This window comes from Hemibagrus wyckioides, linkage group LG17 (genome assembly GCF_019097595.1).
Source record: "Hemibagrus wyckioides isolate EC202008001 linkage group LG17, SWU_Hwy_1.0, whole genome shotgun sequence".
Lineage (NCBI taxonomy): Eukaryota > Metazoa > Chordata > Actinopteri > Siluriformes > Bagridae > Hemibagrus > Hemibagrus wyckioides.
The window spans coordinates 8752545-8775682 of record NC_080726.1 but is presented as its reverse complement, the minus strand read 5'-3'; the positions used below and the strand labels follow the sequence as shown (position 1 = coordinate 8775682).

Below are 23138 nucleotides of genomic sequence, written 5' to 3'. Positions count from 1 at the left end.
CATTTTCCAAGATCATTTAAGCATAGTAAAAAAAAACAAACTGCAGCCAGAATGATGAAATTAGGATGTTCCTCTGCATCGAGTCGAAGACAAGGATGGCTCATGACGAGATACACAAAAAGTCTGCTCCTCTCTTGATCACACATGTTGTATAAATTCAATACAACATAAGTTAAATGGTATACAAAAGTGATAAGATCTGAGCACAGGCTATTGCTACACACACACAGCTACAAAATGTACTACTAAACCCCTAGTGACGTCCAACAGGACACACACTAATTTGCTTAAATTTTTCCAGAAAATGGCCCCTATCCAAGTTTACCCGTTTCCTCTTCTTTGAAAGATGTGATTTGTTCTACATCACCTGTAGTGGTAAGGTAATAATCACCAAAAGAAGTGAAATATTAAACCAGAAGTGTACTTGATTTAGCAGCCAAGCAACAGGATTTGTTTTCATTTGGGTAAATAATACTTTTGAACCATTTCATTTCCCCCTAAATGTTATATGATAAGGATATAGTTCCCTTTCACATTCATTTCAGGCAAGGAAAGAAATAAACAAGCGGTTTGTATTCAAAAAATATATTTATCAAAACACACCAGTAGAGAAAATCCAGAAACATCAAACTAATTGTTGCTTTGGATAAATACACATTTGGCCCATATGTGGAATGCAGCTACACTGTTCATGTAACACATACCTTTGTGTATACACCCTCTGTGTGTTATATTTAAATCTGGAACAAGCAGAGCAATAGCTTCAAGACAACATGCCAGTCATTCCTTTGATGGGCTGACAGTATTGCTTATTAGTCTAAAAACGTATATGAAAAACAATTCCAGTCACAGTAATAAAACAAAGTTTACCAACAAACGTAGAAGAATCTGGTAAAGATTTCCGTGAAAAACATCTGCAGTCCTCATTGTGGTCATTATCCCTTGCCGTTTTTATGCAATTTTAATACTGCCATTAGAGCCAGCATTTAATACCATCTCATATCCGTCATATCGGCGATTGCTGATAGCTTCGAAAGGAATTCTGACCACACTGCTCCTGAACAGCATTTGTTCTCAGTCTCTCCTTCTTTTAGTCTCTGTTGGGCCAGATGAGCTGAGGCCGGCATGAGAAACGACAGAGGAAAGGCTGTTCTCCAAAATCAGCCAAGTTCCTCCCGTGCTTTGCCTTGTTTGCGAGGCATTTTCTTACTGCTGCTGTCTTCCAGCTCTTTGCTCTTATAATAGTGAGGAGCCACCTCCAAGAGCCAGCCGCTTTCTATCTCGATGACCTGAAAAAGGTGGAGAAATGAATACCAGAACATTTGGTAAGTAAGCCTGAAGAGGGGTTGAGATGTGACAAAGATAAATATCAGTAAAAACAATTGTTCTCTGGTTTCTAAAAAAAACAACAACAAAAAAACATGCCAATATGTCACCTGGCTTCTAAATAGCCCGTTGGTGTGAAGTGTGTGTGTGTGAAGTGCGTGTGTGTGTGTGTATATAGCACACTGCAATGAACTGGCATCCTTTGCTGAGGGTAAATACTTTTACTTCAGTTATTTTCAATAACAGAAATGTTCAATTTATTCTGATCAGAATGGCAGTGAATCCAGACCATATCCAGGGAACACTGGCCACAAAGCAAGAATACACCCTGGTTGTGATACCAGTCCATCCACAGGGCATCAAAGACACACACACTCATTCACACACAGAGACAGTTTAGTGTTCACCTATCCTCTAACTAGCATGATTATATGAGAAAAACTGGAAGAAACCCACTAGGATGAGTAGAACATGAAAAGCTCCATACAGACAATAACCCTGGAGTTGTGAGGCATGCTACCCAAGTCACAACATAATGACTCATTATCTTAAAGTCACAGAATTGTCAAGACAGAACCCTATGACTCTGCACCAATAGTGAAATTATCAGCATTAGGGAAACTATTCAGAAAAGGAACACTATGGAGGAGTATGACTTCATCCACAATCATTAAGAAAGTAATTAGTAGTCTGGTGTTACTAATAAAATGCAGAAGATGAGTTAATCATCAAGCAGTGACTACATCCATGAAAGCTTTTGGCAGTTTGGTGTTGACATTCCCCTTTATACAGTGAGAAGGATTGTTTACAAATGGAGTATCCTGACAAATTCAAATTAATGTCCATGACAGAAAAAGACTGAACAAGTATGGCTTTTATGGAAGTGTGACTAGGAAAAGGCCCATCTCTCCAAAATACAACTTGAACAAGCCAAATTCTGGAACAATATACTTTGGACCGATGAGACCAAGGTTGGGATGTTTGGTCATCAAGTACAGCGGCATGTTTGGTGAAAATCAAACTCCTCACTACAAACCTCGCTATGTCTGAAGGTGGGGTGGGATCAAGGTTAAAAACGGACTGGAATGGCCAAGTCAAAATCCAGACCTCAACTTCGTGAGATCTTAAGAGACCTGGGCGTAAACAACTGCCCTAAAAAAATAATTTCACTGAAGCAATGTTATAAAGAAAAGTGAGACTAATTTCACTTTTAGAATAATTTCACCAAAATGTTGTGAGAGACCAAAGAACTCCTACAGAAAATATTTGTTTCAGGTTATTGATGCTAATGGTGCTTCTTGTTAATGTTAATGAATTAACATGAATTGTTAATTCATGTTAATGAATTCTAAAGTGATAAAGTGAAGGGAACGGGACATATTGTAGCCTGTGTTTTAGTTATTCGTCAATGGGGGTTATTTATTCGATTGTAAAAGTTTTTACGGACCACACAATTGTATTATTGTGTGGACCACACAATTGGAGTAGGGTGTACTTCTTTTTTTTCCTTAAACAATGCTGTGTATGAAATAAGAGTGACAGGATGTTAGTAGAATAGAGAGTTGATAGAAAGAAATTCTTACCTGTCTCATGAACTCTTTGGTGGTGAAGACGAGCTCATGGTAGATGAGCCAGCGTGGCTGTTCCTCAAACAGTGAACTGTTGGGGTGGACATACACCGTCTGCTGGTGCTTCACAGTTTTGTAGCCTCCCTTACTGAGACGAGACGTGTGGTAGAAATAACCTGCTGTGACTGCCTACAAAATACGCAAAAAGATACCTAATTTATAGAGAAATTTTTACAAATGTTACATGAACAGGCTGTGATGAGTCTTAGGCCTCACTAAAGTGTGAGCCATCCATTTTTTGTGATTCTTGAACTAAAAACAGCACAGAAATATACTGTAAGAAATAGAAGGGGGGGGGGCACCAAACAGCACTGCGATACAATACAAGAAATGTATGACAATACTCTGTGTGGCAGAAAAACGTTGCAGTATTTTAAAAATAAATAATTTAACACTATAAAGTTAAAAATAAATAAATACACTAATGTTGTCAAAAGTTTTGGGACACCCCTCAAAATCATTGAATTTAAGTGTTGTTTTTCAGGGTTTGGGCTTGACCCCTTAGTTTCAGTGAAAGGAACTCTTAATTCTTACTCTTACCAAGACATTTTGGACAATTTCATGCTCTGAACTTTGTGGGAACAGTTTGGAGATGGCCCCACTGCTGTTCCAACATGACTGCGCACCTGCACTGACTCCTGCCCTCAACCTGATAGAACACCTTTGGGATGAATTAGAGTGGAGACTGTGAGCCAGACCTTCTCCTCCATCATCAGTGCCTGACTTCACAAATGCACTTCTTGAGGAATGGTCAGAAATTCCCATACACACACTCCTAAACCTTGTGGAAAGCCTTCACAGAAGAATTAAAGCTGTTAGAGCTGCAAAGGGTGGGCCAACTCCATATTACATTCATGTGCACGTAAAGGCAGACGTCCCAAAACATTTGGCAATATTGTGTATTTTAACACCCATTACTGTATGCATTATTTTAGAGGGTTAATGTTATAAAAAATAAAATACTCATAACTCTACCTCTAAGAACTGATGTATTATACAATAAAATATTACGAATTATATAATTTAATTGTACTTGTTAATGTCAAGGCAATGTTATACCCAAACATCAGCTCGATTATGATTCTGAGTAGCGTTACCATGGTTGGAACAAGTGTACCAGCATTCCAACAAAGTTTTCAGCTGCTTTGATGGAAACATGGAGGTGAATTACTCATTTCTATATACGTGCTTCAATTCTTTATTCATTTTCCTTTAGTGCATTACAACAGTTTTTGCCATTTGTTGTCTTGTTCAGACCATATTTTGCTGAGCTGCTGTTGGCCTCCTTATCTTTAAACAATAATTTAATGGAAATCTTCCATAGTTTGATTAAATAAATAAATAAATAAATAAATAAATAAATAAAGCAAGCAAGCAGAAATTAAAATTGGATTGGACAGGATCAAAATAAAAGCTTTGTCCTTTCTGCACCCACATGTGCTATTAAATAGAAATGCCTTTCTTTGAATATGTGAACATAATGTGTGTAATGTCTGTGTGTAAACATGAAATATGATCACAATGGAAAGTCCAGAGGAAAACAAGCATTATGGTCCAAGTTAAGGTTTTATACAGGTGTCTGTGTAAATATGACAGTGTGAAAAGGAACTACATATATTATATTTATTGTTTATTTATGTTATTTAAGTAACAGATTATTTCAAGTATATAAAGATTCTGGCATGGATTTTGGTTAAGACTGATTTAATCCCATGTCCTGATTTTAAAGCCTACAGAATATAGAAATGAGCTGGAAATATTCCTCTGCGTCCAGGAAGTAGTATAAAGGAGAAGGGAGTATGCACATTTATTATTAATTAGTCTACAGGCTTGACTACCTTATGATTTATGTTCATTGGTATGAGGAATAAAAATGTAGTGATTACATTTGACTGGATTTATATTTGGAAGCTAATATTAGAAAATAATGCATATCAAGGCAGCCTGTTCGAAAAGATTCTGTAGATCATCAAGGTACAAGAAACTAATAAATAGTGAATGGAAAAATAAAGCAGAGCATTTTAACAACAAATTCTCTAGCTACATTGTTATGTATGTGGAAAAGTATAATATTATAGCCACAGTGTTTTATGGAAACAGAAAATGTCAGATATGATCCATGTAAAGGATGCTTTATGTTTGGAGATAAGATTTAGGTGGCTGCAATAAACATAACCTTGGTGATAGAAGATTTGTCACTTCTTTGGCATCATCCTTTGTGTTAAGAGGTAGGTTTAAAGGAAAAGAGGATGAAAGAGGATCCGCTACCTTGCGGATACAGATGTTGTCACCATTAGCGCTGCACAATTCCACCTCAATTCTGTCCATTAGCCCTTCCAACTGCTCCCTTACATCACGGGCACGCCTCATCGAGCGAAACTGGATGAAGTTTTCAAAACACCACTGTGTGGAATAACCACTCTCCACCCACTGCAACAGAAAGAGAGATTGAGAGAGAGAGCAAAAGTAAAGATGAGATAATTGACCTTAAACTATTGTGTCTGTAATGCAGCATTTTATTTTTATGTGACAACCAATATCATAGTTATTATACAATAATAATAATAATAATAAGTTAATATATAGTATAGAAATATATAACATACTAATCTGAAAATTACTGTGTGGTTTATACGAATTACACGAAAACTACTTGAGTGTGCACATTTGTGTGAATCTTTGTATGCAAGTAGGTCAAAACAAAGTGATGTGCTGTGAGAACTTGGGAGTTTTGCTTGGCCTATATGGGAGAAAGCTGACAAAGCGGAAGAAATAAAAAAAAAAAACACTGTGTGAAGCTTTGGCCAGAATCATCTTGCACCATTCCCAAAAATCAAGATTATACAACTGCTGTTATTGTCACATCTCAAACGAGTCTCATGCTCTGTAGCTTATAAATAATTAATTCCTCTCTATTATTTATTTAGAGTTTTATAGTTTGTTTGTAATATTGAGGGGCAAATATAATGTCAAGTCTAATCTATGATCTATAATCATTTTCCAAATTCCATCTATTTGGCTTGCTTTATAATTTAGTGTCCAACATAATGCATCCCAAGCCAGCATGTCAGAAATTATTACTGCATGTCCTAAAGGAACAATATACTAATAGTAAATGGAAAAATACTACAGCATATTACTTTGGTTTATTAAATTATATATTCTGCAGCTACATGGTAAATTGTAGAGTACTATAATATTATAGCCAATATACACCGATCAGCCATAACATTATGAGCACTGACAGGTGAAGCATAAGGATTTGAGCGAGTTTGACCAAGGGCCAAATTCTGATGGCTAGACGACTGGATCAGAGCATTTCCAAAACTGCAGCTCTTGTGGGGTGTTTCCGGTCTGCAGTGGTCAGTATCTATCAAAAGTGGTCCAAGGAGGGAACAGTGGTGAACCAGCGACAGGGTCATGGGCGGTCAAGTCTCACTGATGTATGTGGGGAGCGAGGGCAGGCCCGTGTGATCTGATCCAACAGACGAGCTACTGTTGCTCATATTGATGAAGAAGTTAATGCTGGTTCTGATAGAAAGGTGTCAGAATACACAGTGCATGAAGGGTCAGGGCTGTTTTGGCAGCAAAAGGGGGACCATCACAATATTAGGCCATAATGTTATGCCTGATTGATGTATATTCACGTCAAAAATGATGCATGTTAAGTACTTTGTCTCGGAGAAAAACGGATTTACTAAATGACGGCAGTGAAAATGTAGTTCTTCATTATGACACAGCAAAAAACACAAGCTCTGCTGTTCCTACTTCAACAAGTTGAACCAGTTTCATCGAGCACACATCCACTCATAGCTATGTATAAGGAAGTAAAATCCTTCTGTACAATAATGATACCTGAGAGTAAACATTAAGGAGCATCAGATGGTCTCCTCCTGGTACCACAAAGTTCATTCGTGCATTGTCCGCATGCACCACTTTGTCTTTAGGCCTGTAGAAGATGGAGTTGTTGACTGACAGCATGGCGGCGATAGTCAGCACTTCCTCTGAGCACTTATACCTGCAGGGGCACAAAGAAACGATTACATGAACTGACAATTAAGAATAATCACAAAAGATGGACATTTTTAATAGCGGTCATTTTTTTAAATAGGTAAAACTGGAAATGTCAGTGTAGAGACTTACTGTTCAGAGGCTAAGATCATTTTACTCAGCATGGGGTCGACAGGCAGCTCAGCCATCCTCCTCCCCAACTAACACAGCAACACAACCAAGTTAGTAACATTATACACACATCACATTTACCAGTCTGAGTAATATAGTTATCAATTAAAATTGATTTCAAAAAGTGTTATTGCTGTAAACAGCAGTTATCAGCTCAATGTGATATCAGATATTAAAACAGGTTGATTCATTACAAACAAACCATTTGTATAACCTTTATCTATGTTCATGGGCCTTCTTCTTTTACATAGCACATCCCAAAGTGTTTCATTCTCATGATAGCTCAGCAATTTGCCAGTGATTACAATTTTTAATTCAGTAAAGAACATCACATCTTTCTTTTGATCCATTTATTGTTAAGATCCACGAAACAAGTTAGTTCCTGTTATCTCTTACATTTGAGCATCAACAAACAGTCATTCCCTCAACAGCCTCACTTGTTTCTCTCTCTTCTATTTATTAAGAAAAAAAAAAAAAACACACACACACTTCACATAAAACTTCTTTTTCCATTCGGAAAGCTTTACTACTTCAACAATTGCTGGTTCCTATAGAAAGTATAAGGGATAAGAATAGTTGATGCTGTTATAGGAAATTATTTAACACTTCCTGGGGAATCAGATTAGGGGATTCAACAGCCCTGTGGTATAAATATAGCTGGTGTTATTCCTACCGCTCATCTCTAGGGACAAAAGTGACGGATGAACGCTGATGTACCTTAGTGAGTTCTCCGAGGTGGTTAAGGGCACCAAGGGCGTAGAGCTGCTCAAGAGCCAGCACCAGGGTTTCGTGAGGAGGAGGATCCATGAAGTCAAAATGGATTAGGTCATTTATGCCTGTCAGACATTCAAACACATACCATACAATTACTTTAGGGTAAAATAAAAACAACGGTATTTGAGAAAATGTACATGTCATAACATTACATCACCCACTGATATAATATATATGTCTGCTACTTATGCTCTGTAAAGCCTTCATAACGGCTCTAATCTGAGATGCTGTTAATTGGGGTTAACTGAGGTGCTGTGGATTTCTGAGGCTGGTAACTCTAAATGAACTTCTCCTCTGCAGCAGAGGTAAGTTTTGGTCTTGCTTTCCTGGGATGGTCTTCATGTGAGCCAGTTTCATCATGCTGCTTGATGGGTTTTGCAAATGCACTTGACAATACTGTTCTTGCAAGAACTATTCCAAGAACACCTGACCTTCTTGTCTCAAAATAACAACTGACTTTTTTGTTGTCGTTACATATGGATTACTTCAGTCCATGTGTGTTATTTCATAGTTTTGAAATCTCCAGTATTGTTCTAGAATGTAGAAAATAAGTCACTAAACAAAAAACACTGAATTAGAAGGTGTGTCCAAACCTTTGACTGGTAGTGTATATATAAAAAACATTTTCACGTTCACTATTATACGTTCACTATTTGTCTGGTGCCAAAGGAAAAACATTTTTTGGAAAAGAAAGTTTTGCCAAACACCATTCTCTGAAATGTTCAGAAGTAAACAATGCTCCCAGTCAGTCTAGTTCAGCAAGCATTTCTGACATACCCACGCCGCTTCCAAATTAAGCCTTATCCTAATACTTGCTCAATGTGCTGCACAACTTACAACATGTAGACAATCAGTACATATATGAAGGAATGCAAGCAACATGCTTCCCCGTTATGAAAGAATAAAAGGGTATTGAACTAACATCAGGAAAAACTGGAACTGAGCAGACATGACTCAGTGAAGTTAAACAATAAAGACATTTAATAGGAGCAAACTGATTAAAAGCGTCTACTAGAAAGCTGATTCATGTCGATTTTTGTGGTGGTTTTGGCAAACATTGTAATTTGAAGACAAACAAATTATAAGTGAATCACTCTTAGCTCAAACCCATTTGAAAAACATTTATCAATTAGCAGAACAGTGCATTTCCAGCCATACCCAGACTCTTCAGGAGCAGGACAACATTCCCCAGGTTGGTCCTCTGGATTTCAGGAACTGTAGTTTCCTCCATCTCATGTTTGAAGGCCCAGGCTGTGTAAAGCCTGAAGCATTTCCCTGCAGCTACACGACCTGCTCGGCCTGCCCGCTGATTGGCTGAGGCCTGTCAGAAAATTGAGCTTTAACTGTGCTATTCAGCATAAAACCAAAGAAGTGTGAATAAAAGCATGCTATTTAAAATAAGCAGTTCAACCAACAATGCAGTCGAGCAGCTGAGATATTTTTAGTGTGCAAAATATGTTGCTGTAGCAACTATGGCTAAAAAAAGTAGGTGAGCCTGAATTTAGTCATAGATTCCAATTTAGTGTCATACAAACTGTCTGTTCAGATAATAAAATAAAATTATTTAAAGATAGACTTATTATAATAATTGCTAACAATTTGACTGTGTATACACATGACTAAGCTATTGTTATACTTACAGGTATACATGAAAGACTATTAATTACGTGTATGACAATTCATTTCCAGAGGGTCAGAGTGTGAGGTGTGGTGTAAAGATGAGTGGGTGAGGAGTTATATGTCAGGTTTGGCCAATGCTTAACTGGCAGCTGAAAGCTTTTCTTATTTATCAATGAATAAACCCTGGCTAAAACATGTGGATAGAGTAACCACAGCAATAATTAATACCAATAGAGAGAAATGGCATGACAACTGCAGTGCTTCTTTAAAAGAGAGGAACTTTGCTAAACACAAAAACAGCGTAAAAAAGATGTACCCGTGAGCATGGCGTAACAATCAGAGACTCCATCCCTGTTCGGGCGTTGTAGCTCTTTTGTTTGCAAAAGCCAGGGTCAATCACATAGATGATGCCATCAATGGTGAGCGACGTTTCTGCTATGTTTGTGGCTACCACAACCTGAGGAATATATCATGAATTAAATAGTTTGCATTATGATTTAGTGTAAATATTTTTCACATAAATAATGTAAGATTAGTTATAATAACAGCCATGCATTATATTCTTAATTACAGCATTTTCCTTTTATATCTGATTTGAGAAATGCTTATCACATTCTGATATATTTGTAAGAGACATAATCACGCTGTGTATATTTGAGATATTTGAGGAAAAGCTGCAAGTCTGAACAAAGTGACCAACCTCAAACTAGCAAAATAAACGAGATTGATCAAAATCGTTTAAGTATTTCTGAAACGGCTTATCTCCTGGGATTTTCACACACAAAGGTGTCTAGAGTTCACATAGAATGATGTAAAAAGCAAATAACATGGTGTAAAGTGGTAGGTCTTTGGAAGGAGACGCCTTGTAGAAAAGAGATGAGAGGGTCTCGAACAGGAAATGACAGGAAGAATAAATAATCACTCTTTACAACCATGGTGAAAAGAAAAGTATAAGAATACAAAGTATGTGGAAACTTGAGACAGATGGATTGGAACAGCAGAAAAGCACATCATGTTCCATTCCTGTCAACTAAGAACAGTAATCTGAGACTTCAGTAATCACTGAAAGATTCCAAGATGTTTTTCCCCAATCTGGAACTGTCCCGCTGGGGTGATACTGTGGCCACTGTAGCCTGAGATCTGCACATGTGGCTTAATGTTAATATGTACAGGCATGTTCCTAATATAGTGTTCCTAATATAGTGATCAGCAAGTGTATAATCATCATATCCAATTTCAAACAAGTAACAGTAAATATGAGTGAACTAATCAACAGGGTTTGAATTGACCTGGTCAGCATTTTCAGTACCAAAACATCACCAACTCTTAGTCCACACAAATGCCTGGAACAAAAGCATGATTTATTCTTAATAGAGTCGACTGCGGTCTGTAATCAGGAGCAAAAATTCTCTTCGTGACAAACACGGATGTGACGGTGAGAATACCTTGCGAGCTCCAGGTGGTGTCGGGTTAAAAATCTTAGCTTGCATGTCCGAGGGTAGGTTGGCGTAGATCGGCAGGACGATAAGCTCGGAGATCTTTGAGCCAAGCCTCCTGCACCTCTCCTGTAGAAGCTCACAGCACGCCTCAATCTCTTCCTATAATAAAAAAGAGCGGCTTTATGAGACCAGATAAACATACAGTGAAGCACGAGACACACTTCAAAATGTCTGTGCTATATTGTTCATCCTGACAGACTGACCTGTCCTGTGAGGAACACAAGGACGTCTCCAGGAGACTGCGTCACATGAATCTGGAGTACCGATACCACACACGCCTCCAGATAATCAGCCTCAGGAGCCTAGACATAAATATTGATTAGTAAACAAGTTATAAACAAGATTATTTATAGAGCTAGAAGCATGTATAAACATTGACATTGAAGCAAATCAGAAGCTCTTGCCTTGGTGTAGTAGATGTCGACAGGAAACCTGCGACCCGGGATCCTGAACACGGGAGCATCATCGAAGAAACAGGAGAAACGCTCTGTGTCCAGAGTAGCACTAGCCACCAGCACCTTCAGGTCTGGCCGGAAGCGTGCGATGTCTTTGATCAACCCAAACAGTATGTCTGTGTGCAACGTCCTCTCATGAGCCTCATCAATGATGATCACGCTGAAGAGAAAAGCAAAAGTATACAGATTATTCAATGCAAAGTTTAGGACTGAGAATCATGGCCACAGTAACATTAACATGGGAGATTGTTATACAGCGATAAGCAAATGAGCACAGTGAACATAGTGTGGATTTCCTGCTTCTGTAAAGTCTATTTTGTAATAATTAAACGATATCCATCAAAGTGCTCACACTATGGCAGTTTAACATTACTTAATGAGTGTAACTAGTGATGTATATTATATACTTGAAACTCTGATAGAAATTTTTAGATACAGTTTGTCATGTTTCAGCAAAAATCTACAAAGGCAACTGATGTATCTGCCTTAAAATATGGTCACATAATGGCTATAGGTTCAGAAATTCTGAATGCTTCACATTTATAGCATTTAGCACATGCCCATGTTCAGAATTCAGAGTTCCCAATGGCTAGGGTATATAAATAATGTTTGTTGTTGTTCTTTCGGGTGCTCCCTATTTGTGGTCGCCACAGCAAGTCAATTGGTCTGCATGTTTCGATTTTTGGTGCAGGTTTTATGCCGGATGACCTTCCTCATGCAACCCTCCCATTTAACCCGGGCTTGGGACCAGCACTGAGAGTTAACTATTCAGTGGATGTAAACTGGATTAGCGCCCTGCCCGGGAATCGAACCCGGGCCGCTGCAATGAGAGCGGGGGATCCTGTCACTGGACCACCAAACAGAATGAAAAGCCAACTGGGAGATTATTGGTTTTATCTCACTTGAGTGGACCATTTTGTTTGTAGGCCAGCTGACCTTATTAGCATTATAAGATAAAATTGTTAGAAAAATGTGTAGAAGGGATGTATTGCAAGAAAAGCCTGATTTAATAGTCTTCTCTGTACCTATAACTAGCCAAGTCAGGCTCGGTGAGGAACTCTCTCAGCAACATGCCATCAGTCATGTACTTGAGCACGGTGCGTTCTGATGTGCAGTCCTCGAACCGAATACTGTAACCCACCTAAGCAAGAAAAACAGAAAACAAGCAACTCTTAACACACTAATCTAACCATCAGTAATGTTCCAGTTTTCATTATTACAGTTGATGACAAATGACAAAAGTACAGGAAGAGGAAAATCCACAAGTTGCATATTAATTTCCAACATTCTCACCTCATTCCCCAGCTTCACTGCCATTTCCTGAGCCACTCTAGCTGCTACAGACATAGCTGCTACTCTGCGAGGCTGGGTGCACCCCACCTTCAAGCCTCCTCTGGTATAACCCTGAAATAAAACGCACAATGACAAAACACAATCTGAAACTCTAGAAAGCATGTGATGGTCATGTGATGGATATTAGACTTCTAGGATAAATGCTTACATCTTCCATAAGGTACTGAGGAATCTGAGTTGTCTTGCCCGAGCCGGTCTCACCCTCTATAACCAGGATTTGGTGGTCTCTGATGGCAGCAAGGAGGTCCTCTCTGTAGGGAAATATGGGCAGGCTACGTCTCACTTCCTGGATGGACTGCTTCTGTTTTTCAGCCTGAGAGAGCTCGGGTTCATTATCCTGTCAGAAATTGGAGAGAGAGAGAAAACATAAATATAAATTAGCAAGACAGTAATAAGACTAAGGAGAATAATAGGATAGTACTTGAACAACTAATAAGTGTTTCCTTCCACAGCAATGCACCAACCTTTTCAGAGAGTGTTCCTTTCATGGTGATAGCAGTGCTCACAAAGTTAATCATCTCGTCCTCTTCGAGCACTAACTGATATTTCTCCTTCTCCTCCTTTATCCGCCGCTCTCGCTCCTCTCTGGCTCCGAACTGCAGCGTGGCTGTGGCAACTCTCGCTTCCTCCCATCGCCCCTGCTCACCTCCACCCTCTTTGGGGCCCTCATCAAACTCCAATTCCATGTCCCTCTGAGGAATATTCTGAGGACGATAACAAGGACATCAAATACAGACCACATTAATAAACCAAAATTCCTAGAATTTGCCTATATGGGATTAAATACATGCATATCCAAAAGCATCTACTGCACTACATTACTTTATTGCGTATCTCCTCTGGCATGTAGTAGCGGTTTTTCCTCTCCTCTTTCTCCTTTGCTCCGGCTTTCTTGTAGTCTTGTGCAAGGTCTCGGATCTTCTTTTTGTATTCCAGGTCTTTCTTTTCGCGCTCAGTGAGACGATCACCAGAGAAAAGGTATTCCTCATCTACAATCTCTGCCTCCAGGTCCTCCAGCTTCTCCTGCTCACGCTTGGTCAGGTACTCACGCCGTGACTGTTTCCGCAGCTCAGGTAGCTGTGAAAGTTGGTGTAAGAAAAAATATGATGTTATTCAGTATGCAATAATAGCAAAAAAATGTGTTTAGGGATAATACAGATAAATATTGTCACATGGCAGGCAAACAAGTAGAACATGAACAATTTAAATCATTCATAGGTGAACGGTGTGTGTATTTGCAGAACAGTGGGGAAGTACATCTCACCATTTTCCTCTGATCTTCCTCAGCCATCCTCAGTCTCTTCTGTGCCTCCTCATATGCCTAAACAGACCACAGGTAGAGATTATTCTGCATCATCATTCCCACCTTGATGTTATTGAGAACGTTTCATTAAATTTTTTTTATGCATGTCTACCTTTTTGTCATTTCGCTCAAGTATGTGCCTTGTCTTCTCTTTATCCTTCTGCTTTACTCGTTCTGCAAAGGCGTCCCTCTCCTCCAAATCCTGCAGTCTTTCTCTCTCCTCCTTCTCCCACTCCTCTTCCTCATCATCTTCTTTCTGGGCTTTCTTTGCCTCGTGTGAAGATGGTTTGCTGGTGTGCAAAATCAATAATTTTGTTTATTCACTAATAAATTCCAGTACTTTGAAGATAATTACAGTATCCATACACAGAGGGTTTTGTGTTGCTCACTGCTACGGAGGAATGTACCAATCCACTACTAAGCTGATAAAAGTTTAATAAAGTTGGATCTGTATCAGATCAGGGACTCATTCTTCATACATTGCTTAACAACACACTTGGTCGCCCATGACCCTGTCACCGGTTCACCACTGCACCACTTTTGATAGATACTGACCACTGCAGACCGGGAACACCCCGCAAGAGCTGCAGTTTTTGAGATGTTCTGATCCAGTCGTCTAGCCATCACAAATTTGCCTCTTATCAAACTCGACCAAATCCTAACACTTGCCCATTTTTCCTGCTTCTAACACATCAACTTTGAGGACAAAATGTTCACTTGCTGCCTAATATATCCCACCCACTAACAGGTGCCATGATGAGGAGATCAGTAGTCTTATTCACGGCACCTCTCAGTGGTCATAATGTTATGCCTGATCAGTGTATATACACACATATCTCCAACAGCAATAAAGCCATTAGTACAAAGTTAATTATTTAAGACACATCTTGACTGAAGTGATGTAAACAGCAATAACATGACCAATCTCAATGTAGTGATCATATGACATTCAGAAAAATATACAATAAAAGTGTGACTTTATAATATAATGCTACTGCAATCTAATCTAAAATCTAAGCTCAGTTTTGAATTATCTTTGAAGCATGAATAAAATACAGGGCTGTGTAAAATCCACAACTATCCAATTCAAATAACTCAGTGATCCATGTCTGAAGAACCAACCTAAAATGTCTGTTGTGATGTTGGCTGACACGACGATGATCCTGCCTATGAACACCGTGACGGCAAAACAAATTACTTCAAATTTTTTGCATAACTTTGCAACAGAAGTGTAAGGTGTCAGCTCTGTTAGTGTGAAGATGTCTATGATGGATCAGTATCTGGTATTGGCTCATTACCCAAAGCTTTGATTATTTACCGGTTGTATTTAAAAGAATGGAAAATGTAGGATTCCTAGTTGTAACTAAATATATCTAATTCGGTATACATGAGCTAAAAAAAAAATTGTTATTTGGGATTTTTAACTCACTGATTGTGGCTTTATTCAAATTTGGGATTTTCCAATAATAGCATGAATAAACAGACATATGCACCATCCTGGAGACAATATTTCATATTTAACTAGACATGCAAGTACTAGTACAAGGTTGATTGATAGATGTTAACTACACAAACACAAGAAGGCCACCACACATATCCAGCAGTTATTTGGTGCAAAATGCCAGTGTTAAAAGTGGATGTAATTTATCACCACGTGTCAGTGTCCTCAACTGTGTAAACAAACTAACATCTCAGATCACATAATTATGTACTACTCTAGACCGTTATTCAGTAACAACACTAAAAACAGTAAGTGTTTGACTTTTAAAAGCTTTTTTTTCCAGTTTGAAGCAGCGTGACAACAATCACGATGACAGCGGAACCTTTATAAGAGAACTGGAGCTTGGTAATCTGTTTAACATTGCTGTGCATGGAGTGCCTTGGAAACCAGATGAAGAGGAACGTTCTGGCTCTGACATGCCATCTAGTGGATGCCACTTTTAAGCTTGCATAAGACACACGAGCGAGTATGTGAACAATGCGGATCTGGTAGCAGCTGTGTGCGTGCAGAAACGCATGGAAAAAAACAAACATGTTTTTAGCCCAGGCGTGGGGATTCTTCTGTGAGATTTTGATCTCTGATATTTTACTGTGCATATGAATTTAATCGAAACATAGATTTTTGTCAATGTCCACATACAGTACATTCTCATCAAGCAACCCACCTCTTCTTCCCGTCATCCTCACTCGACAACGGACTTTCGTCTCTTTTTTGCCTGAGGTGCTTCCTTTTCTTTCCTCTGTCCTTTTCTCGGATCTTCTTCTGTTTCTCTCCTTCTCTGGATGCCTCTCCCTCGCTGTCACTGTCCTCCAGCAGAGTGTAGGTCCTGTTCTTTTGTTCCATCTCGATCACCTGTCGCTCGATGGCTCTTGATGGTTTTTCCACAACCTGTTTCTTTGGAACCTGAACAGGAGAAGAACAAAAACAGAATATACAAAATGATGCCTCACTAACGGTGTAAAATGACTTCTCGGATTGTTAGACAACCTGTACCTTGTTGTATAACTCTTCAGCAAATGCGGTTACTCTCTGGTCAACGTCGATGGTGCCGGTCTCTTTCAGACGCGCTATAAAGTCCTGCGGAGCCGAAGATTTCCGTGCCAGACCAATAATAAACTGGGCCACATATCTGTCACTTAGGCCCAGGATGTCATGGAGCCTGTCACTGACCCACTGCTCCAAATTGGCCATGTTGAACGCTGCAATACCAACAATAAATATTAATAGAATGTTACCATTCCAGTCATCTCTCTATGTAAACAATCCAACTGAATTATAATATCTATAAACCGGAGCTGAGAAATACTTTCCAAGATTAGTATACAGGGTTTTAACTCCTTTATCTTTATTTGTTTGTTTATTGATTTTTACTGTAACAAGTCGTTGTCATTTTGCACAGTTTATTTCTTCCATTTCCTCGTTAAATGCTTAAATATGTTTATAATAATGATAATAAAGTCCCAATGATTTGTTGGCACCTTGTTTGCAAAACCTGAAGGAACGTAAATATCGCGATACTTATCGTGCACTGTGAAAAATATCCGTAAGTATCGCGATATTTGCATCACCCATTCTTAATTCAAATCAATTTCATGGTTGTTGGTGGCGATTTGCGTGGGGGGAAAAAAACGCCTTAAATGTAATTATAAATTCTGCAGTATTCACAACATTCAAAAAAAAACACAAGAAACAAACACACCAAGGCAGTAACACTACCTAACGAGACGTTTTCAATGCCGGAAGAGGCACGTGCAAAACCATCTAGTATACAACAAAACAGAAAAATTCACCTTACTGTTATTTTGTCTTAGCAACCGGCTAGCTGTTGAACAGTTACACGAATCTCTTCTAAGCTTATTTGCCTGTCACGATAAGTAACTACACATCGTAGAATATTAAAGTAATATCTGCTATCCATCTATAAAAAACATTAAACAGTAATATATAGGGAAAGTAAAAAAAAAATAAAACAATCCCCATGTCACATTAGCCTTCGCTACTCACGCTTTAGCAGGCGTCCGAGCTATTTACTTCCGAGTTACGTTGTCCGCCAAAATAAAGGTCTCCATAATAGTGAGGTCACTGTGAACAGTGCAGTGGAGGAGTAAAAAGAGACAAATAGAGGCCAAAAGAAAACGTACAAACCTCCTTCTGTACCAAAAAGTCATTTAATTTGTTATTTGTTTTCACAAATGCTTCATCATTTATCCCAAACAATACATTTATTAACATACAGAATAAAATATTAAAAGTCCTAAAGTTTTATACACCAAGCTGAATATATTATAAATATTCTTTTGTGTTTTTTGCCTCCAACCGCCTTGGAAATTGTATTATAACAAAATCTTTTTCATTAAAAAAATGTTTTTATCTACTTGTAGTGTAGACATTGCTTTCTTCACAGTTTTTTTTTTTTTTAATTTTATTTAAGAGTAAGACCTGGTCCTAGAAAGTAATGGCTTATAAAGAAAAAGAGAAGTGGTGTTTGATTCTAGCCAACACCTTCAGAATAAAAAAAATAAAACAGAAGAGAAACCAGCAGCTTCAAACACAGTTTAGATTAGACCAGACGCCAATGTGAAGCCACAGATTTTGCCTTTGGGTCAGTGTCTGGACCTACCTGTGCTACCTGCTCTTTTTTCACTCTCACATTTCATTAAATGCGCATGTGAGAAAAATCCGTTTTACTTTTACTTGCAGTCTGTTCACATAGCGAGAGGTCTAATGAGGGGAAAAAGCGATCATTTCTTGCAGTGTGTGATGATTTCAAGCGTCCTCTTTGTGATGGTGAATGGATATCGACCCGTCGTTATAGTTCATGGGTTATTTGACGGACCAAGACAGTTCATTAAACTCGCCAGCTTCATCAGTAAGGTAAGAAAGTTGATTGATTGATTAATTCATTCATTAATTTGCAACTTTTTCGCTTGAATATTGACTTTTCAGCTTAATTAGTTTCACGCAACCTTGACCTTGCATGCCCCATACAACCCTCCTGTCTGTGTGTGTGTGTGTGTGTGTCTGGGAATAAGTTTGTCTTTATAGCGTCTCCATCATGATGATGGAAGACATTTATCTGCTCCTTATGAAGAAAAGTTAAGGTTTTGTACACTAGAGTTAGGGTTACAACTGTTACATAGTTACTATAATATACACCAAACCATGCATAACATTATGACCACCTGCCTCATATTGTGTTGGTCTGCCAAAACAGCCCTGGCCCATCATGCACTGTGTATTCTGACACCTTTGTATCAGAACCAGCATTTACTTCTTCAGCAATCTGAGCAACAGTAGCTCGTCTGTTGGATTGGATCGGATCACACAGACCAGCCTTCGCTCCCCATGTGCCTCGGCCGTCCATGACTCTGTCGTCGGTTTGCCACTGTTCCTTCCTTGGACCACTGTTGACAGATACTGACCACTGCAGACCAGGACCACCCTGCAAGAGCTGCAGTTTTGGAGACGCTTTGATCCAGTCGTCTAGCCATCACAATTTAGCCCTTGTCAAACTTGCTCAAATGCTTAGGCTTGCCCATATTTCCTGCTTCTAACACATCAACTTTGAGGACATAATGTTCACTTGCTGCTTAATATATCCCACCCACTAACAGGCGCCATGATGATTCACTTCACCTGTCACTGCTCATAAGGTTATGCCAGATTGCTGTATATCCTATAACATAAAATTTGCCATATTTCATTAATTTCGGAGCATGGCAAGCACTTAAAAATGCAAAACTACATAGTAAAAACTGTGTGTGTATGTATGTGTGTGTGTGTATAAAACTATAAAGAAAAACTTTACTTCTGTGTTTGTTACATTTCACCTGTTAACCAGTTCTGTTTTTTCATCTTTCAGTTCTGAACGAAACCCTAAACCTTCCTTTTTTTCCCCTCACTGTTTCACTGATTTTCAGACTCACCCAGGTACTAAAGTGATTACAGTAGACATGTATGATGACATGAACAGTCTGAAACCTCTGTGGGACCAAGTTAATGGTTTCAAAAAGATAATTCAACCCATCATGAAGAACGCCACGGACGGCATCCATCTCATCTGTTTCTCACAAGGTCTGTTACTACACACCGCTTCCTCAGCTCTGTAGACTGACAGTCCTCTCCTGTTTAGTCTATTTGCTTTAACCTTTTATGCATGAATTATTAAAGAACATATCCAGATTTTTTTTTATTATTTAAAATAGCATGCATGGATTGTTCATTTGTACACTATATTGCCAAAAGTTTTGGGACACCCCTCCAATTCATTGAATTCATGTGTTGGGCTTCCCCTCTTAGTTCCAGTGAAAGGAACTCTTAATGCTTCAGCATACCAAGACATTGTGGACAATTTCATGCTCCCAACTTTGTGTGAACAGTTTGGGGATGACCCCTTCCTGTTCCAACATGACTGCACACCAGTGCACAAAGCAAGGTCCATAAAGACATGGATGAGTGAGTTTGGTGTGGATTAACTTGACTGGCCTGCACAAAGTCCTGACCTCACCTTTGGGATGAGTTGGAGTGGAGACTGCAAGCCAGGCCTTCTCATCCAGCATCAGTGCCTGACCTCACAAATGTGCTTCTACAGTAATGTCCCAAACCTTGTGGAAAGCCTTCCCAGGAGAGTTGAAGCTGTTATAGCTGCAAAGGGCGGGACAACTCCATATTACATTCATGTGCATGTAAAGGCAGATGTCCCAAAACCTTTGGCAATATAGTGTAGGAATACCATGAGTAACCAGTACATTCAGATATAAAGAGTTAAATGTTACAATTACATGAAATAAAATGGCAGAAAATATAAATTTCATAAAGAGATTTCATTAAAAATGTGTTAATTGGAGACAATTTTTTTTATAATCGTGATTTGTAGGAGTGTAAATGTGTCTATTTTCTACACTTTTTTCCTTAAACCCTAAAACATTATGTATGAAATGGTTAATCAGTGTCACTGAGTGACATACAGTATAATGTCTCAATTTTTTTCAATGTGTCTGAAATTAGCATATTATTTAAAAAAAAATCTGTTAATGTGACATTAAATCCAAAAGTTTAATAAAACTGTGCCATATAATATATTTCTAATATTATAAAATCGTCATATTTTACGTACCACATTGGTCTTAACTTCAAATAGTTTTAAAAAAGTAGTAAAGTGTATAGTAGTTACAGTGAGGATGCATTCACTCTGCTGTTGATGATCGGCTTCAAAATGTCTGACTCCAAGCTCTGTTTTCATATGGAACGCTTGTGCAGGGGGTCTGGTATGCCGAGGAATTATTGCCACACTTCCCAAACACAATGTCCACTCCATGATCTTCCTGTCATCGCCGCTGTCTGGCCAGTACGGAGGTTAGTACAAGGTCTCATCATACACTAAAGTTTACTACCTGTCTCTTATAATGCAGCATACTGACTCTCTCTCTCTCTCTCTCTCTCTCTTTTAAAGTAACATCATACATGATGCACGCCTTCCCAAAATGTATTAAGCAGCTCGTTTATCAACTGTGTTACAACTTCTTGGGACAAAAGATCTCGATCTGCAACTTTTGGAATGGTAAAACGTCCAAATTTGACCGAAAACTATTTTAAACAGCTTTATACATTTTTCATTTCATTTTTTCTTCTTTTATTTTTGGTCACTTTAGATCCACACCACAGAGAGAGGTATCTGAAGAGCAACAAGTATCTTGCCCTTCTGAATGGCGAGATCGAGCACCCTAATTTAAACGGTACTCACAGGATTCATATTTATAGAAAATCTGTGTGGGGAAAACATGGTACCTTTTCATTTCACAGTGATTTTAGAATGGCTTCAAACCATATTCTCAAAATCTTGGCCTTACTGTTTTTTTTTTTGTTTTTTTTTTAGAATGGCGAGAACACTTCTTGGGTATTAAGAAGTTAGTGCTGATTGGAGGACCAGACGATGGCGTTATTACACCCTGGCAGTCGAGGTATCAAGTTTTATATATATTTAATCACATAAAGGAGAAACTTTTCACAGCGCGTTATAGAAATAATGAGAGAAAAGCAACAGCATATTCCCTTGGTGTCGTGTAAAATATCTGAAATGTTATGAGAGGTTTAAGCAAGGGTTAAGCTGGATTTGGACTCAGTAGACTGGAATGAATCTGAGAAGTACAGAAAGTGGCATGTGCATTTCAGAAGATTTAGAAGGATTAAGCTCAGCAAAGCGTTTTGACAACATATATGACGCCACTGGAAATGTTGAAATGTGCATGGCTGTGTTCAGAATATGATGTCTTTCTCTTTTCTCCCAACAGTCATTTTGGATTCTATAACAGCAATGAAACTGTGGTCGAAATGAAAGAACAGGATGTGAGCTAGTGAACAAATTTATAAATAAATCATCTATATGTGCATGGCATTATGTCTGATACCCATACTGATTTATATTTCTTGTTCTTCCTTCAGTGGTATCTGAAAGATGTGTTTGGACTGAAAACACTAGATGCCAGAGGAGCGCTGGTCCAGTGTGTCTTCTCGGATGTCAAACACATCCTCTGGCATTCAAACATAACTGTGTATGAAAACTGCATAGAGAAGTGGCTCACATAAGTAACAGAAGCACACATATGAACCATGACATGGACAGTTTGCTGTCGTTCTGCATTCACGGATCTGTGCTGAGATGTAAAGGAAAAACAACTGTGCTTGTTCATGTTCATAGACTAGAATCTAATCTAAATGACTGGAAATTGCTTTGGAACTTTATTGATGAATGATACAAGAAAATCAGTGTAACTGTGTGTAACAGACATGCATATTGTTTCTATGCTGGATTGTTTTAAGCTTTTATAAAAAAGAATAAAAAAGATACTGTGTGTAAAAATACTTTTTGTAACTGTTCCATTCCTGTCAAAATATTAGGTTAATGTTTTATCACTTATACCTGCAGGGAACAGAACATCCTGATCTACAACTTCTGGAATGGAAAGTTGTAGGACTTGTTCACACTGGGCTAAACATGTACACCGAGCAGGCATAACATTATGAACACCTGCCTAATATTGTGTTAGTCCCCCTTTTGCTTCCAAAATAGCCCTGACCCATCGAGGTATAGACTCCACTAGATCCCTGAAGGTGTGCTGGGGCCCCACCGTTTAGGGATACTTACAGGACTTAAACCATACTTTTGATAGATACTGACCACCACAGACCGGGAACACCCCACAAGAGCTGCAGTTTTTTGAGATGCTCTGATCCAGTCGTCTAGCCATCACAATTTGGCCCTTGTCAAACTTGCTTGCCCATTTTTCCTGCTTCTAACGCATCAACTTTGAGGACAAAATGTTCACTTGCTGCCTAATATATCCCACCCACTAACAGGTGCCATGATGTAATCATGTAATCAGTGTTATTCACTTCACCTCTCAGTGCTCATAATGTTATGGCTGATCGGTGTATATCGATGCCAATGTGAAAGATTAGATAAATGTCGATCAGTCGTTTTAGAGTATCATCAAAAGC

The 23138-nt window shown here is 38.7% G+C and overlaps 2 protein-coding genes across 5 annotated transcripts; one reads left to right on the top strand and one right to left on the bottom strand.

Annotated features, from left to right (window-relative positions):
* Positions 1–580: 580 nt before the first annotated feature.
* On the bottom strand, positions 581–17702 carry dhx16 (DEAH (Asp-Glu-Ala-His) box polypeptide 16). 4 transcript variants are annotated; one of them, XM_058413674.1, is made up of 21 exons: positions 17646–17702; positions 16635–16840; positions 16306–16544; positions 14253–14430; positions 14102–14158; positions 13660–13914; positions 13302–13541; positions 12986–13174; positions 12778–12888; positions 12510–12625; positions 11434–11644; positions 11233–11331; positions 10976–11128; positions 9847–9987; positions 9069–9231; positions 7854–7972; positions 7098–7165; positions 6810–6972; positions 5223–5384; positions 2910–3083; positions 581–1289 (listed from the first exon to the last, which is right to left on the bottom strand). In XM_058413674.1, the coding sequence occupies exons 2-21, from the start codon at positions 16830–16832 to the stop codon at positions 1161–1163; spliced, it is 3165 nt and encodes a 1054-aa protein (XP_058269657.1). In that variant the 5' UTR covers positions 16833–16840; positions 17646–17702; the 3' UTR covers positions 581–1160. The 4 variants fall into 4 exon arrangements, 3 of the variants coding, with proteins under 3 accessions (XP_058269657.1, XP_058269656.1, XP_058269658.1); XM_058413673.1 differs by lacking the exon at positions 17646–17702 and adding an exon at positions 17432–17631; XM_058413675.1 differs by lacking the exon at positions 17646–17702 and adding an exon at positions 17437–17631.
* A 481-nt stretch (positions 17703–18183) lies between these two features.
* Positions 18184–22502, top strand: ppt2a.2 (palmitoyl-protein thioesterase 2a, tandem duplicate 2). The gene is made up of 8 exons (XM_058413678.1): positions 18184–18515; positions 19562–19715; positions 20901–20996; positions 21094–21201; positions 21293–21376; positions 21517–21601; positions 21932–21986; positions 22083–22502. Exons 1-8 carry the CDS (start codon positions 18366–18368, stop codon positions 22224–22226), a joined length of 876 nt encoding a protein of 291 aa, XP_058269661.1. The 5' UTR covers positions 18184–18365; the 3' UTR covers positions 22227–22502.
* The last annotated feature ends 636 nt before the right edge of the window (positions 22503–23138 follow it).

What these genes read in the sequence shown, in the direction of transcription:
- dhx16 (XM_058413674.1), bottom strand. Translation starts at nt 16,832, where the DNA reads ATGGCCAATTTGGAGCAGTGGGTCAGTGACAGGCTCCATGACATCCTG. An exon ending in CTCAGTACCTTATGGAAGAT is followed by an intron (nt 12,889 to 12,985) that starts GTAAGCATTTAT and finishes GTTTTATTTCAG; the next exon opens with GGTTATACCAGAGGAGGCTT. An exon ending in ACAACATCTGTATCCGCAAG is followed by an intron (nt 3,084 to 5,222) that starts GTAGCGGATCCT and finishes CGTATTTTGTAG; the next exon opens with GCAGTCACAGCAGGTTATTT.
- ppt2a.2 (XM_058413678.1), top strand. Translation starts at nt 18,366, where the DNA reads ATGAGGGGAAAAAGCGATCATTTCTTGCAGTGTGTGATGATTTCAAGC. An exon ending in GCTGTCTGGCCAGTACGGAG is followed by an intron (nt 20,997 to 21,093) that starts GTTAGTACAAGG and finishes TCTCTTTTAAAG; the next exon opens with TAACATCATACATGATGCAC. An exon ending in TCGAAATGAAAGAACAGGAT is followed by an intron (nt 21,987 to 22,082) that starts GTGAGCTAGTGA and finishes TTCTTCCTTCAG; the next exon opens with TGGTATCTGAAAGATGTGTT.